This window comes from Rhincodon typus, chromosome 22 (assembly GCF_021869965.1).
Source record: "Rhincodon typus isolate 14 chromosome 22, sRhiTyp1.1, whole genome shotgun sequence".
Taxonomy (NCBI): domain Eukaryota; kingdom Metazoa; phylum Chordata; class Chondrichthyes; order Orectolobiformes; family Rhincodontidae; genus Rhincodon; species Rhincodon typus.
This window is the reverse complement of record NC_063353.1, coordinates 39,946,790-39,963,060: the sequence shown is the minus strand read 5'-3', so window position 1 is coordinate 39,963,060 and position 16,271 is coordinate 39,946,790. Positions and strand designations below refer to the sequence as shown.

The following is a 16,271-nucleotide window of genomic DNA, read 5'->3' as shown; positions in this document are numbered from 1 at the left end:
CGGTTTTATCGCTCCCTTTAAGGAGATGGAGGCGGGGGAGCTGAGCTGCTACGTGGCTGCCAGTGACTTCCAAACGCCCAGCGTTCAGCCGCACGCGGCGGGAACCCCACTGCGGCTGCGCAACCACACCCCATCACCGCCCACCCCCCCCCCCCGCAACCGTTAAAAAAAAATGCTGCAGCTGGAGCTGAGGTGGTTGACGGTTCCGGGCAGGAGCGATCCTCGACAGCCCAAACATCACGCATGCGTGAACGGCCCTCGGGCTAGGTCGCGTGCTGGTGGGGAGTTGTGCACATGCGCGTTGAGGTTGCGCTCCGCCTTGTAGTTTTTTTCCCGCCCCCTCAAAGGGCGGGTAGTGCGCATGCGCCTGCGTCAGTGACGGGGGCAGGGGAGCAGTATCGGAGATTGTTCCAGATCGGAGTTCATCGTTTTGTCTCTTTCCCTGAAATCAAAAAGAACTAACCGCTATCGGTGAAGATGAATGAGGAATACGATGTGATCGTGCTGGGCACTGGTCTCACGGTGAGTTTGCCCTTGGCTTTGAGGCCCGATGCTTTGTGAGCGTTGGGCGGCGAGGGGCGAGGTCGCCCGGCAGCGCCCGCCTAGGCCTTGGGCCTCTCCCCATCTCCACCTCTCGCTGCTTCTAGCTGAGTCAGGGAGAGGAGGGGTTGGGGTGGGGAGGAGGACGGAGATGGAGAGAGTAAGGCAAAGGGACCAGACCCCGGTGGGGGAGGGGAGTAGGAGTTTTCTTTCCCACTGAATTCACTCACCTATTTCTCCTCCATGGGAGAGTCTTCATCGTTTTGCTATCGCAAGGTTGGCGGGTTTTTTTTTCCTTTTGGACACCGGAAGCTTGTGCGTTGCCGATGTTGAAGCTTGAGGTCGGGCAAGTGGTTGGTGATGGGAGCTCTTTGGCTTCTCAAAAAAAAAAATTCGGGCAATATATAATTCTAAGCATCAGCAAGGAGCTGCGGCTGCTGAAATTCAGAACAAAATGGTCGATTGCTCGGCAGCAGCTGAAATGCTCTGCAAAAAAAGGCCACAATTAAAATGCTGACACTATTTTCAGATATTGAGCATGTCTAGCGGTGTATGCATTTATTTTCCCTTCTTTTGGTCAGTATAAAGATGTCTAGAATGCGTTCTCCGTGACCGCTGTGAATGCTTGGAAGCTTTTGTAGGGCAATACCTCCTGACTCCCAGCGACCTGTCCACGGCCTGCAAGTCACGTATCAGGAGTATGATGAAATACTCCCCCTTGTCTGGATAGGTGTAGCTTCTCCAACAACCCTCGAGGGACTCGAGATCATCCAGAACAAAGCTAATTTGACCAACATCCCATCAACATTCGACAGTCTGTACGATGTATACGATGCAGTACAGCAGCACCAAGGGTACTTCAACAGCATGTTTTAAATTTGTGACCTCCGCTATCAACGCGGAAAGGGCAACAGATGTATGGGAATGGAAATTTGTCTTTAAGTCTCTCTCAATCCTAATTTGGAACAATATCACCATTTGTTTTTTCTATTCACCTAGGGTGATACTACTGTGCAAGTAAACGTGCTACCTATGTCCCTAAATATTAATTATGTACAACCTCTTCATCTAGACTAGAGATGACTTGTTTTGTGTACAAACTAAATTCTCATGATACAGATCTGTTTTGATCAGTGTGTTTGGAGAGGGTCAGCGGTTGATGTAGTTACGTAATAGGACATTGGACCTGTTTTTCTGAAATCAGTCTAAAATCTAGGTTGCACATCACATTTTACAATTTATTCCCCTCAGTTGAGTACTCACCTTGCAACTACCATTCTTTCAGCCCTTCCATTGCATGTTGTAGAAAATATTTTCAAAATTCTTTAAAAAACAGCTGTTCTGTTTAATTTGTCTTTGGCTGTGTTTTGTTTTGGTTTCTGTTTTGTAATTGAAAACAACTGTTTGAAATCTGAAAAAAAATCCCTATTGTTTTTTCTCTTGAATAACGTGAAAGAAATGTCTTGGTTCAGGACTTGGAAGTAAATTTAAGTTTGTGGTCTAGCTGTAAAAGGTCTTTGTGCTCAAATGAAACATTTTTCTTTCTTTCAATTTTATCTTCGTAGTCTCTTCCTCCTTTTTCGTAGTGGTGAAGAATGTCTGTCTGCCAATCCTTAGATAACTACTGACTTAATGACCAAGTTAACAAAGCCAAGGCCTGTCGTATAGGAAAGAAGAAAAAGAGAACCTGCTGTTAAATACCACTATTTATAACTTCATATTATCCCAAGGTGCATCACAGCCAACTACACTTTGAAATGTGGTCACTGTGATAATGTAGGGAAGCACAACTGCCAATTTGCACCAGAAGACCCTACGAACAATAATCAACTTGTTAGTTGAGGAATATATATTGGCTAGGACATTAAGAAAACAATGCCTTGCCTCTCTCCCAGCAGATGAGTCTGAATTTCATCTTTCATTTGAAAGACAGTGCAGAAACCTCACATTATAGTGTACCTAGACTTTGTTTGATTCCTGAATGGGGTTTGGATCCATGACTCCTGACCTCTTTGGATGCTGCCACTGAATTGAGACTTCCACCTGGGAAAGAAAGTGGAACAGATGGATAGGACTATATTTAACAAAAATCTGGTAACCACTTAAACCCTCTTAATGTTGTACAGTGCCACTACCCAAGGTGCACCAAGTAAATCTCTCATAAGTGGAAGTGAAAAGCAATGTGATTCAGTCTGTTGGATAACAAGCAAATAAATAGTGCAGATGGTATATGGTTTAATTATGGAAGTCTGAGCCAGTCAGCTCTCAGTTCTGCTTTGAATTGAGACTTGCAGTGATTATCTATATTAGAAGAGCACGTTGGGATGAAATGGTTTCACAATAATTGTATTCTAATGTGACTTAACCTCCAATAATTTTTTTGTTACTTGACAAATGGATTATTCTGTTACCCTGTTCTGATGATTAAGATATGTTTGATTTAATTTGTAACTTGGATCTTTGTGGGTTTAGATTACTTTTTACTTCTCATGTTGCTGAAATCTAAGGATACTGCTGGGTTAACCAACATTTGCACGCCAGCTAGAGGAAGTGGTGGAGGCTGGTACAATTACAATGTTAAATAGGCAACTGGATGGGTACATGAATAGGAAGGGTTTGGAGGAATATGGGCCGAGTGCTGGCAAATAGGACTAGATTAATTTAGGATTTTTAAAAATTCATTAACAGGAGGAGGGCGTTGCTAGCTAGGCAGCATTTATTGCCCATCCCTAATTGCCCAGAGGGCGGTTGAGAGTCAGCCACATTGCTGTGGGATGGTAAGAATGGCAGTTTCCTTCCCTAAAGGACATTAGTGAACCAGATGGAGTTTTCTGACAATCGACTCATGGTCATCGTTAGATTCTTAATTCCAGATATTTTATTGGTTTCAAATTCCGCCATCTGCCATGGTGGGATTCGAACCCGGATCCCCAGAATGTTATCTGGGTCTCTGCATCAACAGTCTAGAGGTAATACCACTAGGCTATCGCCTCCCTAGCTGGCATGGACAAGTTGGACAGAAGGATCTTTTTCTGTGCTGCACAACTGACTGAGAATAGGATCAGCAGTCATCAGATTATTGAAGTGGTAATTTCAACAATTTCAGTTGTCAAGTGAGAATAATGCATGTTGACAATGTTTCTGCAAGGATTTTAACAGCAAACTGCTAAATTTTTCAAAATGAGATTATAAATCTTATTTTAAAAGGAAAACTTAAATCGTTAAACCACATTTTAATTTAGGGATAACATGGTTGCTCAGTAGTTGGCACTGCTGCCTCAGCATCAGGGTCCTGGGTTCAATTCCAGCCTCAATTGACTATGCAGACTCAAACATTCTCCCCATGTTTGCTGGGTTTCCTTCTAAAATCCAAAGATGTGCAAGTCAGGTGGATTGGCTGTGCTAAATTGCCCATTGTATCTTGGTATGTGCACGCTAGGTGGATTAGCCATAAAAAATGCAAGGTTACAGGGATATGGTCTGAGTGGGATGTTCTTTGGAGGGTTGGTGTGGACTCTGGACCAAACTTGCTTCCACACTAGAGATTCTATGATTCTAATTTAGAAAAGGGCCTTATTCATCTCCTTGGCTTTTTAAAGGATCTGTCTTTTTGTACTGATCATTTTGACACCTTTAGTTGCCACATCAAGAATGTTATGTATTTATCATTGGGAGTGAATTAATGGGCAAATTTCTTTACCCAATTTTATGTACCTGAATTATTCCTTGTATCTTTGCTTTGTGTCTCTTTGCTTATGGGTATGTTTTTTTTATAATGTGGAGCTTTGGCTGTATATTTGTGGTTAGCATTTAGTAGTACACCTGGTAGCCTTTTGATTTTTGCCCATTTGGTAGGTGAGTTGGCAGGTGAGGTGATATTGAAAACTGTGCTTGAAAAATATAGTTGCTGCCTGCAATATGTTATGAACGTGAAGCCAAAAATAATCTAACTATGCTGTGGATTCTCTTTCATTGTAGTGACATCTTGAGTTTACCAATTGCTTGCACTAGTTTCATTTTCTTCTCATTATGGAAGTTAGGAAAGGGGTCTTGGAGTCTTGTTTTAAATGTTTTAAACTATGGGTTAGCAAAAGCACACTATATATATTCATGACGACAAGGTGCAGAGCTGGATGAACACAGCAGGCCAAGCAGCAGCATAGGAGCAAAAAAGCTGACGTTTCAGGCCTAGACCCTTCAGTTCCTACTATCTCTATATATTCATGTACTATTTAGCGTTCTGCTGTTCAATTGTTTGGGCAAATAGATTAACCTAAACATTAATGACAGTTATTCCTTGCATCCCATGTTGTGGTTGCCTTCAGTATTGATACTTTTCTGCCTTGCTGTTATGATGTATTTGGCTTAACATGCATTTTCTTCACTATTCATTCATGGGAAAAATGTATTGCTGGCTAGGCCAGTATTTATTGTCCAGAGGGTACTTTGAGTTAACAACGTTGTGGGTCTGGAGTCACTAGGCTGAATCAGTTAAGGATGGCAGTCCCTTCCCTTAAAGAGGACATTAGTGAACCAGATGGGTTTTTCTAACAATCGAATGGATTTGTGGTCATCATTAGACTCTTAATTCCAGGTTTTGTATTGAATTTAAATTCCGCCATTTGCCGTGGTAGGATTCAAATCTGGGTCCTCAGGTCTCCTTTAATAATCTGGTGATAGTGCCACTAGGCCATCACCTTCCCTGGTATACTTAGACAAACCTATTCACCCCTTTATGGGAAAGAATTTGACAGGTTCCTCCTCCTCCTCTGCGTCCTAACTGGGTGACCTCTTACTGTGATTATGGTACTAGTCTAATTCTAATAAATTTGTTAGGCATGATTTCCACTTCAGCATAGCTTCATGACTCTGCGTGATTAGGTTATGTATTTCCAAACACTACAGTCAATCCTTTTTAATAGGCTCTAATCTTTTCCCAATAAGCCATTAAGTTAATTCCCCTGTAGTTTTTGTTTGAAGGTGTTGGCAGTTTTCCACTTGCCCCCAGAACATTAGCCTGTGCTTCTGGATTATTAGTTCTGTGACATTGCCACTATACCACTGCCTCAGACTGTAGTCTTTGGTTTTCTTCGAAGGGTTTATTTTGGACACTACAGGAAACAGTGGTTGTATGATCTTCATGACTGTCAACCACTTACCTAATTTGGTTCAGTGTTCAGATGTGAAAATCAAATCTGCTGGACTGTGATTAGATTTTGCAACATTGGTAATGAGTATTGAAAGCAACATTAAGTTAGAGCCAACAATTATTAATCAAAGTAAATTTTGTTTAGATCATTAATTTTATTCATTAGATTATGCCAAAATGCTTTAACTGTGGCCTTTTATAAAAATTGGATGACATCCTCGTCCAAACTTAGCAGAGAAATTCTCCCCTCTGGTTGAAGTGAAGGAGTGTTCAATTGGTTTGATCTGATTTTAATCATACTTTATTCCAGGAGTTCAAATTTAGCTTCAATCTCCTCTCCAGACAGTTTTATTTTGTTGAATGTTAACATTGACCCCTTGCTTATTTACCTTTGACCTGTCTGACATATGTCAAAGGCATTGTTTTCCAGATTTTCATTATGGTGTCTCCCAGGCAGTTTTCCAGACTGTGAAATTCAGATTTTACAAGTAATTTTAAATTTGTATTGTTCCTTCTGACCTGTGACATTAAACTTACAAGCAATTTATTGAACTGAGAGGCTTTACAATAAGACAGGGCATGGAACAGCGTTTCACGTTCAGAAATGTATCCTGCTTAAATTTGTATTTTTCTTTTACATGAAGTCCAGGCCCTTTATTTTTTATTGCAGCCATGCATGTTTGCACTACTTTTTTTATTTTAATTTAACCTATTTTTCTAATCAACTTGTTTTATTACACACCTCTGGAACAGTTGAGACTTGGGCCTCCTGGTCTGGGGAGGGATGCTGCTACTGTGCCACAAGAGTCCAGAACTGGTGTTATAATTTTTTTAATTCTAACTTTTTAAAATTTTTAGTTTGTTTTTGTTAATCAACCTGTTCATGTATGTTATTACACACCTTTTGAAGTACATTTTCCTCATGTATGTGTGGATTTCCTCCGGTTGCTCCAGTTTCCTCCCAAAGTCCAAAGATTTTAATGGTATGAGACATCAGCTTTCAAAAGTTGATTGGAGTAGACTGTTGGCAGGTAAAAAGATGCCTGACCAGTGGAGGCGTTCAAGTGTGATGACGACAGTTCGAAGGCATTATGCTCCTATTAGAGCGAAGGTTAAGGTGGTAAGGTTAAGGAATAATGGATGAATAAGGCATTTGAGGTTCTAATCAAGAATAAGAGAATCTTCTTTTAGATGTAGACAATTTAGTTCAGTTGGATTTCTTAATCAATGAAGAGTGTAGGGCATTCTTAGAGAAATCAGGAAGCTAAAGAAGGGATATGAGATAGCATTGGCAGATAAGGTTAACGATAATCCAGAGAGATTCTACAAATACATTACAAGCGAGAGAGGGTAGGGCCTCTTAAAGATCGAAGGTTATCTTTGTGTTGAACCTCAGGAGATGAGAGAGATAATAAATGAGTATTTCATATCAGATTCTACTGTGGAGAAAGAAATGGAGTCTGGAGGATGCAGAGAAATTAACTTTGTTTTAAAAATAGTTCACATTACAGAAGAGGACGTTCAAGAGGTCTTTGTATTCTTTAAGATAGCTAAATTTCCAGGACATGATCTAATGTATCCAGAACATTGTGGGAAGTAAGGGAGGAAATTGTGAGGCCCCCTTGCAGAAATATTTGCATCATATATAACTGTGGGTGAGGTGCCTGATGACTGGGTGGGGGTGGCTAGTGTTTAAGAAACAGGTGATCTATAGACCTGGGGGGATCTAACTTCAGTTGTGGGTAAATTGTTGGAGGTGATTATAAAAGATAGGATTTATGGACATTGAGAGGCAAAAATTGATTAGGGATAGTTAACATGGTTTTGTGCAAGGAAAATTATGTCTCAAACTTAATTAATTTTTTGGAGAAATTACCAAAAAATTGGCAGTGCAGTTGATGTTGTCTGTTTGGGTTTTAGTAAAGCCTTTGACAAGTTTCTGTGTGGTAGACTACCTAGTAAAGTTAGGTCACGTGGGATTCAGGATGAGCTTGCCAGTTGGATAACTGGCTTAATGGCAGGGGACAATAATTTGTGGAAGGTTGCTTTTCAAACTGCAGGCCTTTGACCAGCAGTGTTCCACAGGGACCAATTCTGGGTCCTCTTTTGTCATTTATATAAGTGATTTGGGTGAAAATATAGAAGGCATGGTTAGTAAGTTTGTGGATGTCACCAAATGGTGACATAGACAGTGAAGAAGATCAAAGAGATTAAAGGAATCTTGACCAAATGGATCATTGGGCTGAAACATGGCAGATGGAGTTCAATCTAGATAAATGCGAACTATTGCATTTTGGTACAGTAAACAGGGTAGGGCTTATACAGTTAATGGTAGGGCCTTGGGTAGTGTTGTAGAACAGAGGGACCTAGGGGTGCAGGTACATAATTCTTTGAAGTTTGTGTCACATAAACAGGGTGGTTAAAAAGGCATTTGGCACACTTGCCTTTATTGCTCAGTCCTTTTGAGTATAGGAGTTGGCAAGTCATGTTGAGGTTGTACAGGACATTGGTGATGCCTCTTCTGGAATACTGGGTCCAGTTCTGGTTGCCCGGTTATAGGAAGGATATTATTAAGATGGAGTTTCGGAAGAGATTTACCAGCATGTTGCCAGGTATGGAAGGTTTGAGTTATAGGGAGGGTGGATACACTGGGACTTTTTTCACTGGAGCGTAGGAGGTTGTGAGGCAACCTGATAGAAGTTTATAAAATGAGGGGTATAGGTAGAGTTCATGGTAGTTGTCTTTTCCCTAGGATGGGGGAATTTCAAGACTAGGGGACACATTTTTAAGGTGAGGGGAGCGATTTTTTTTTTGTAGAAAAAGATGAGGCAAATTTTTTAGAGGGTGGTTTGTATGTAGAATGAACTTCCTGAGGAAGTGGTGGATGCAGGTACAATTACAACTTCAAAAAATCATTTGGATAGATACATGATTAGAAAAGGTTTGGGGGGATTTTGGCCAGGAACAGGCAGGTGGGAATAGATTAGTTTGGGATTATGTTCAGCATGAACTAGTTGGACCGAAGCATCTGTTTCTGTGCTGCATGATTCTATGACTAGGCAGGTTGGGTGGATTGGCCACGCTAAATTGCCCTGTAGTGTCCAGGGATGTGCAGGCTGGGTGGAGTAGCCATGAGAAATGCAGGGTTACAGGGATAGGGTAGGGTGAGAGGCTGGGTGATATCAGTGTGGACTTGATAAGTTGAATGGCCTATTGCACACTGTAGGGTTTCTGATTTGTTCCATATTGTGATGTAGTTGCAATATGCAAATAAACCAGATCTATCTAAATTTGATATTTGCAGCATCTGATATTTTGCTTCTAACTCGTGTCGCATTATGATGATGTGTCTGCACTTTGTCTGATCTGATACAGTAATACTTAAGACTGTATTGCATTCTTCTTAAGGCCGTGATCTCTCCAGCATAATGGACCCTCTGTTCTAACATTCCTGATTGCATCCATTTATGACTAATCTTTTTGCTTGTAACTCAACACTCTCTCCTATAGGAAGTATGTTGTTAACCCTAGTCATACAGCGCAGAAACACAGATCCTTTGCTCCAACTCATCCATGCTGACCAAGTTTCCCAAACTAAAGTTGTCCCACTTGCCTGCATTTGCTCCATATCCCTCTGAGCCTTTCTAGTCATGTACCTGTCCAAATGTCTTTCAGATGTTGTAACTGTAATGGCATCTCTTTCTTCCTCTGGCAATTCATTCTCACAAGCCACCCTCGGTGGGGGGTTGTGGGTGGTAAAAAAATTGCCCCTAGGGTTCCTTTTTAAATCTTTCTCCTTGCATTAAAAATATGGCCTCTAGTTTTGGACTCCCCTAACTTAGGGGAAAGACCTTTACTAATCACCTTATCTATGCCTCTCTCGATTTTATAAATCTCGAAGGTCGCCCCTCCACATCCGCTCCAATGAAAAGTTCCAACCTCTCCCTATAACTCAAACCCTGCAGGCCTGGCATCATCCTTGTAAATCTTTTTTGAAGCCTCTCCAATTTAATATCTTTCCCATTAACAGGGTGACCGGAACTGTACATAGTAGTACAAAAATAGCCACATTGACATTCTGTGTGAATGCAGCATGACATCCCAACTCCTATACTCACTGGTCTGAGCAATTTGTCAGAAATAAACGGATGTAGCTGCAAACTAAAAGATATTCCACAAGTGACTGTTGACCAGACCGTTGTCTCTTGATGTGATTCAGGTGCTGAGATTGATTGGGTAATATGCTTTAATATCTTCTTGCAAGGTGTAGCTGCCTGCAACTGTTCAAGTAAAATAAAATCATTATAAAGTCACTGGACTCTGGGCTGGTTCCCGCAGATTGGAAAACAGCCAATGTGATGCCACTGTTTTAAAAAGGAAGTAGACAAAAAGCAGGTAACTAGGCCAGTTAACTTAACTTTGGTAGTGGGGAAAATGCTTGAATCTATAATTAAGAAAGAAATAGCAAGACATCTGGATATAAATTGTCCCATTGGGAACACCCAGCATGGGTTCATGAAGGGTAGGTCATGTTTAACTAATTTGGTGGAATTCTTTGAGGACATTACTTGCATGGTGGACAGTGGGGAACGTGTGGATGTGGTGTATCTGGATTTCCAGAAGGCATTTGACAAGGTGCCACACCAAAGGCTGCTACATAAGATAAAAGTGCACAGTATTACAGGTAACGTATTGGCATGAATAGAGGATTGGTTGACCAGTAGAAAGCAAAGAGTAGGGGTAAATGGGTGTTTTTCTGGTTGGCGGTCAGTGGCTAGTGGTGTGCCTCAGGGATCAGTGTTGGGACCGCAATTGTTTACAATTTACATAAATGATTTGGTGTTGGGGACTAAGTGTGGTATGTCAAAATTTGCAGATGACACTAAGGTGAGTGGTAGAGCAAAGTGTGCAGAAGTTTGCAGAGGGATATAGATAGTCGAAGTGAGTGGGCAAAGGTCTGGCAGATGGAGTACAATGTTGATAAGTGTGAGGTCATCCATTTTGGTAGGAATAACAGCAAATTGGACTATGTTTTAAATGGTAAAAAATTGCAGCACGCTGCTGTGCAGAGGAACTTGGGTGTCCTTGTGCATGAATTGCTTAAAGTAGGATTGCAGGTGCAGCAGGTAATTAAAACGGCAAATGGAATTTTGTCTGTCATTGCTAGAGGGATGGAGTTTAAAAACAGGGAGGCTATGCTGCAGCTGTATAGGGTCCTGGTGAGGCCACACCTGGAGTACTGTGCGCAGTTTTGGTCTCCTAACTTGAGAAGACACTAGCACTAGAGGGGGTGCAGAGGTTGATTCCAGAGTTGAGGGTTGGATTATGAGAGACTGAGTAGACTGGGATTATACTCATTGGAATTCAGAAGAATGAGGGGAGATCTTATAGAAACATAAGATTATGAAGGGAATAGATAAGGTGGAGGCAGGGAGGTTGTTTCCGCTAGCAGGTGAAACTAAGACTAGAGGGCATTGCCTCAAAATAAAGGGAAGCAGATGTAGGACTGAGGTCAGGAGGAACTTCTTCACCCAAAAGGTGGTGAATCTGTGGCATTCCCTGCCCAGTGAAGCGGTTGAAGCTAGCTCGCTGAATGTTTTTAAGGCAAGGGTATATAAATTTTTGACCAGTAAAGGAATTGAGGGTTATGGTGAGTGGGTAGGTAAGTGGAGCTGAATCTCAAAAAGATCAGCCATGATCTTATTAAACGGCGGGGCAGGCAGGAGCCTACTCCTGCTCCTAGTTCTTATGTTCTAAAGGAACCAGCTGCAACAACCATAAAACCAAACATACAAGCACAACAACTGAAATGAACAGGGCACACCTTGCTTTTTAGCCAAGTTCTATGCTGGGAATGCCTCAGTCCAAGACATGGAGATAATTCTGCCTAGAGATAGGCCCTTGCAAGATTCAAGCCCAGACAATTGAAAACCAGAGCTTTTACACTTTTAAGTGTAAAAGGGCAGTTCAACATTACCTGACAAATGGATCACCGCTAGATGTATGGGACAAATGTGTCTCAGTAAAACAAAAGACCAGGTGCAGATTCTGGGCCAAAACCAGATACCCAGTGCCCAAAGACGACCCATCAGAAGTGTTCACTGTTAGCAAGCTATTTGAGAGGATGCTCAAAGATTTACAAGGATGTTGCTGGGACTGGAGGGTTTGAGTTATAGGTGGGGTTTTTCTCCCTGGAGCATCGGAAGCTGAAGGGCAACCATTAGAAGTTGAGGCATGGATAGAATGAAAGATTTAGAAAGGAATTGAGGGTGAACCTTTGCATGAAAAGGGTGGTGTGTATGGAATGAGCTGCCAGAGGAAGTGGTTGTGGCTGGTACAATTACAACAGTCAAAAGGCATCTGGATGAGTATATGAATAGCAAGGTTTTAGAGCGATTATGGGCCAAATGCTGGCAAATTGCACAAGGTCAGATTGTGAAGTCTGGCTTTGAGTTGAAGTGAAGGGTCTATTTCCATGCTGTGTGACTATCTTGAAGCAGCCTAACAAATGTATAGTTGGTCAACGTTTTGCTAATTCTCATTTTTAGTAGAATGCCAGTGAAATTATTTCTGTAAATGTGATACTTTGTCACAGCAAATAGTCTTTTGGATATAGCTGTTTCGAGAGTGAAAGTACACAAAATGACCGGATACTTTTCACAAGGGTTTATATATGGTTGAGGCAGACACAACAGATAAAACTTTTGATTTTTTTTATTGCTGCTGGTTTTGTTATGATGCAACCATTATCCATGGTGGTTCATAGGCTTCTAAATTCTGTATATACGTATTCAGTTTTGAAACTAATGTATTTGACGGTTGACTGTAGTATTTGGGATGATTAGAATTAATATTGGTATATGCAACTGAAATAGAATTAACAAGGAAATCCAACTCTCAGACTTGCCGATAAGTCTTTGATCTTGTTGATTTCTTCTGAAAAGATCAGATCAAGATCATTTTGAGCATCTTATAATATTGTATTAGTTTGTAACTACAAATGCAGATAGTCCTAGTTTCACCTGCTAGCGGAAACAGCCTCCTTACCTCCACCTTATCTATTCCCTTCATAATCTTATATGTTTCTATAAGATCTCCCCTCATTCTTCTGAATTCCAATGAGTATAATCCCAGTCTACTCAGTCTCTCCTCATAATCCAACCCCCTCAACTCTGAAATGAACCAAGTGAATCTCCTCTGCATCCCCTCCAGTGCTACTATACCTCTTAAGTAAGGAGACCAAAACTACAAATGCAGAATTGGAATTGATGTGTATTACTATTGTCATTCCCTGTAGACCAGAAAAACCACTGAATAGAATAAATGTGTAACAATGATTATATTGTACTTTTAAATACTGGGAATTGCTTTCGGATTGGATGTTGACTCAACATTTATATAAGGAATTTAATCAAGTAGTATGGTTTTGATTATGCTTGATTTAACATTAAAGGGTTAGTACATGTTAGTGCTGCAAAAGGACCAAATAATTTGATGTGCATCCAAAGTTTTATGTGGCTTAAATTGGTCTATTAAGCAATAGAAGGTTGAACTGTCCACTTGACTGGTGGTCTGCTTTTTTTTTAAAATGCCACCAAAATTGAGAATGTGACTAAGTGAAAAATTTCCAATGACATTTAGTTTTGGTCTCTATCATATTTGCACTGTCCAGAATTGAGTATCAATTTAATATTTGGTGATTGTAGGCTCTGTTCCAGACGCTCCAAACTCATGCTTGTACCTGATCAGAGAGATAATTGCGCTATGAAACATGACAGGCATTTGGGTCTAATTGCTTCCTATGGTGGTGATCTGAAAGTATTTTGCTAATAGCTGGAGCAAAATAATTGATCATCACCAAAATCACATTTAGGATATGGTATTGTGGCACACTGGTAGTGCCCCTGCCCCTGGACTAAGAGGCCAGGGTTCATGTCCCACCTTCTCCAGAAGTGTATAATAACATCTGTGAACCCAGGCTTATTTAGAAGATCTTTTTTTAAATAAAAAAAACTAATTAGCTTGAAGGAAAGTGCTGTATTGTTAGTGCCAGCCTTCTGTTTGAATTGAGTGATGATTAAATAACTCGACCCTTTTTGTGTGGCTAACCTAAAGATTATTAAACGCTGGAACATTGACTATTCAAGATATGTGAAGACCTTGAGCAAAATCATTGGTTTTTCTCATATCATGTATGTAATAGAGTCCTAGCTATAGCATTCATGCTAATTAAAATGAGTATTTGTGGATACTGGGATCAAGAGGTGAAAGGGCAGGTACAGATAGAGATCATATGCTTTGTGAAAAATGGGTTTCCAGCTATTGTCTACCTGGAAAAGAAAGTTGCCTTGAATGTTACCTGAAATTTGATGAGCTAAGATTTGCTAGATTTCCAGTAGTGCCAGGTTTTTCCCTCCAATCTGGGCGTGACCTGAATGCAAACTTTTAAAAGAACAATAGTTTCACTTGCTCAGGAAAATGACTAATAAACCTGCTCTGATAACGCTGCACTGGATTTGGCAGACTTTTTTATTCTTGGTTATGTTCATAAGTAGGTCAAGCTTAGTTGTAGACTATTCATACTTTTGAAAAGTGAATGTGGCAGCAAGTATGTTCTGAAGGAGACATATTTTTAAACTTTAGGTTGATTCATTCATAAGTGCATATTTATAAATGAAATATTTCATCTGATGTTTTATTGTCACTGAAGTATGCAGGCAGTTGTGTATTCTGTATCGCCAGTAGTTAACTATTTAAAAGGTAATTGTCAGTATCTGGCAAACTGTTCTCGACATGGCACACGTGACAAGACCTTTTCTATCACAGGGAACTTGGTTAGCTTGGAATAATTTTTTTGTTAAATGCTGGGGGAAGGCACAAATTGTAAATTGACATTTGTGCAGAGAAATTCTTTTGAAAGCTTTGCAGTCAGCCATATATTTGTGGAAACTGCATAAAGTAGGGTGGGGATCCTTGATATGATTGGATTGCAGGCATTTTACAGCTATTCTTCCAGTTAGTCACTTGCTGAAAAGTCAACTTTTATGGTGCACTTAGACTATTTTTGCAATCTTGGTAATCTTGATGTGGCCTGAGGAATCACTTTGCTTTAATGTGTTGTGCTGTTCATTCTGGAAATTGAACTAATACCTTGCACATAAATATATTTATGGTGGAAAGTACTAAAAGGTTTTTAGTGTGCATTCAAATGTGGAACAGGAAAAATATTTAAATGGCATTTGGCAATGTTGGAAGGCTTCAGTGAAAAGTAGAAACACAGAACAAGGGTATATCTAAGCCTAAACTGTTAGCTGAGTAAGTTTTTTTTTGGAGAAATGTATTTCTCTAGATTTTAAAAAAAGTCACATTCTGACCTATTGTCACAATTCTAAATAGTTTGAAGCAGTTGAAGTTTATTGCCTAAGTGATTTAATTTTAGCCCTTTTTAAACTTGCGGATTTTTTATTTTAACTGTTACAGCATTGACCAACTTCCTGTTTTTTTTTTTGATTTTCCTTCCCTTGCAAATGTAGCAGTGTGTGATGAGACTTCACTTGAAGTTGTAAGATTAGTTTTGTACTAATCTTCAGTAAATTTACTTCTGTCAGTGTAAAGAGAGCTGCTGTGAACAGTGGATCAATTTGTCACAACTGTAAATGTTGCATGAAATAGTGAAACACGTGATACGCAATATGTAAAGTGTCTTTGTGGAAAGTCAGATGTTTTCAAGAATGTTTTTGGATACCAAGAAAAGGGAGGAATGTGGATATTTGAAGAAGGTCTTGAATACCCACTCATCTCTTTTCTGGCTTTGCCTCTTTCCCCAAGATATTAGTGTTTTTGGCTTACGTAATAGATCATTGGAAACTATGCATCTTCAATGTAGTGGAGTGAAAATTGACATCAGCAAGGACCACTGTAGGGGGCAGTTCATTTTGAGTCGCCAGCTCATGCTCAAAATTACAGTGGGGTGTCCAAGTACAGTAGAATGGTTTTTCCAATGAAGGTGCAGTGAATGGAGAATAGTTGTGTAATACAAATTGGCTCTATTTGAATGGTAAGCATTTAAATTAGGGAGAAGTCGGTGGAGGGAAATTGTCATGATTTTTAAAAAAATAACATTTTGGTCTCCAGTTTCTTAGTCAAAATACAAATAGATTGTGATAGATTTAAAAACTTTATTTTGGATAAAATGTTTCCTGATTCTGCAGTTAGTCATTGTAGGTCAAGCTTCGTGAGAAAATGTAATTGCAATGTGAATTCCCTTAAGACTTTTCTAGAAGTAGCTAAATAATGCACTTTGCATTGTATTGCAATGGTTTACCAATTGTTTGTGAATATTTGGAAGTTGCATCATTGTCTTTAGTTCACTCGGATAATTACATTCTTTGACTTTATGGCTACAGTGTTTGTGGGGACTTCCAAACTAAACGTTCACTTAATCAAAGCTGCTGGAAAAGCTCAGCAGGTCTGGCAGCATCCGTGGAGGAGAAAACAGAGTTAACGTTTCGGGTCCGGTGAGTTCCGAGGAAGGGTCACCGGACCCGAAACGTTAACTCTGTTTTCTCCTCCACGGATGCTG

At 40.2% G+C, this 16,271-nt stretch overlaps 1 protein-coding gene across 1 annotated transcript in view; it reads left to right on the top strand.

The window, feature by feature from the left end:
* The first annotated feature begins 263 nt into the window (after positions 1–263).
* LOC109913619 (rab GDP dissociation inhibitor beta) overlaps positions 264–16,271 on the top strand; it is a 37,436-nt gene continuing 21,428 nt past the window's right edge. Inside the window, exon 1 of the mRNA XM_048610106.1 lies at positions 264–522. Within this exon, the coding sequence (XP_048466063.1) occupies positions 478–522 (45 nt within the window). The 5' untranslated portion in view covers positions 264–477. The remainder of the gene's footprint in view (positions 523–16,271) is intronic.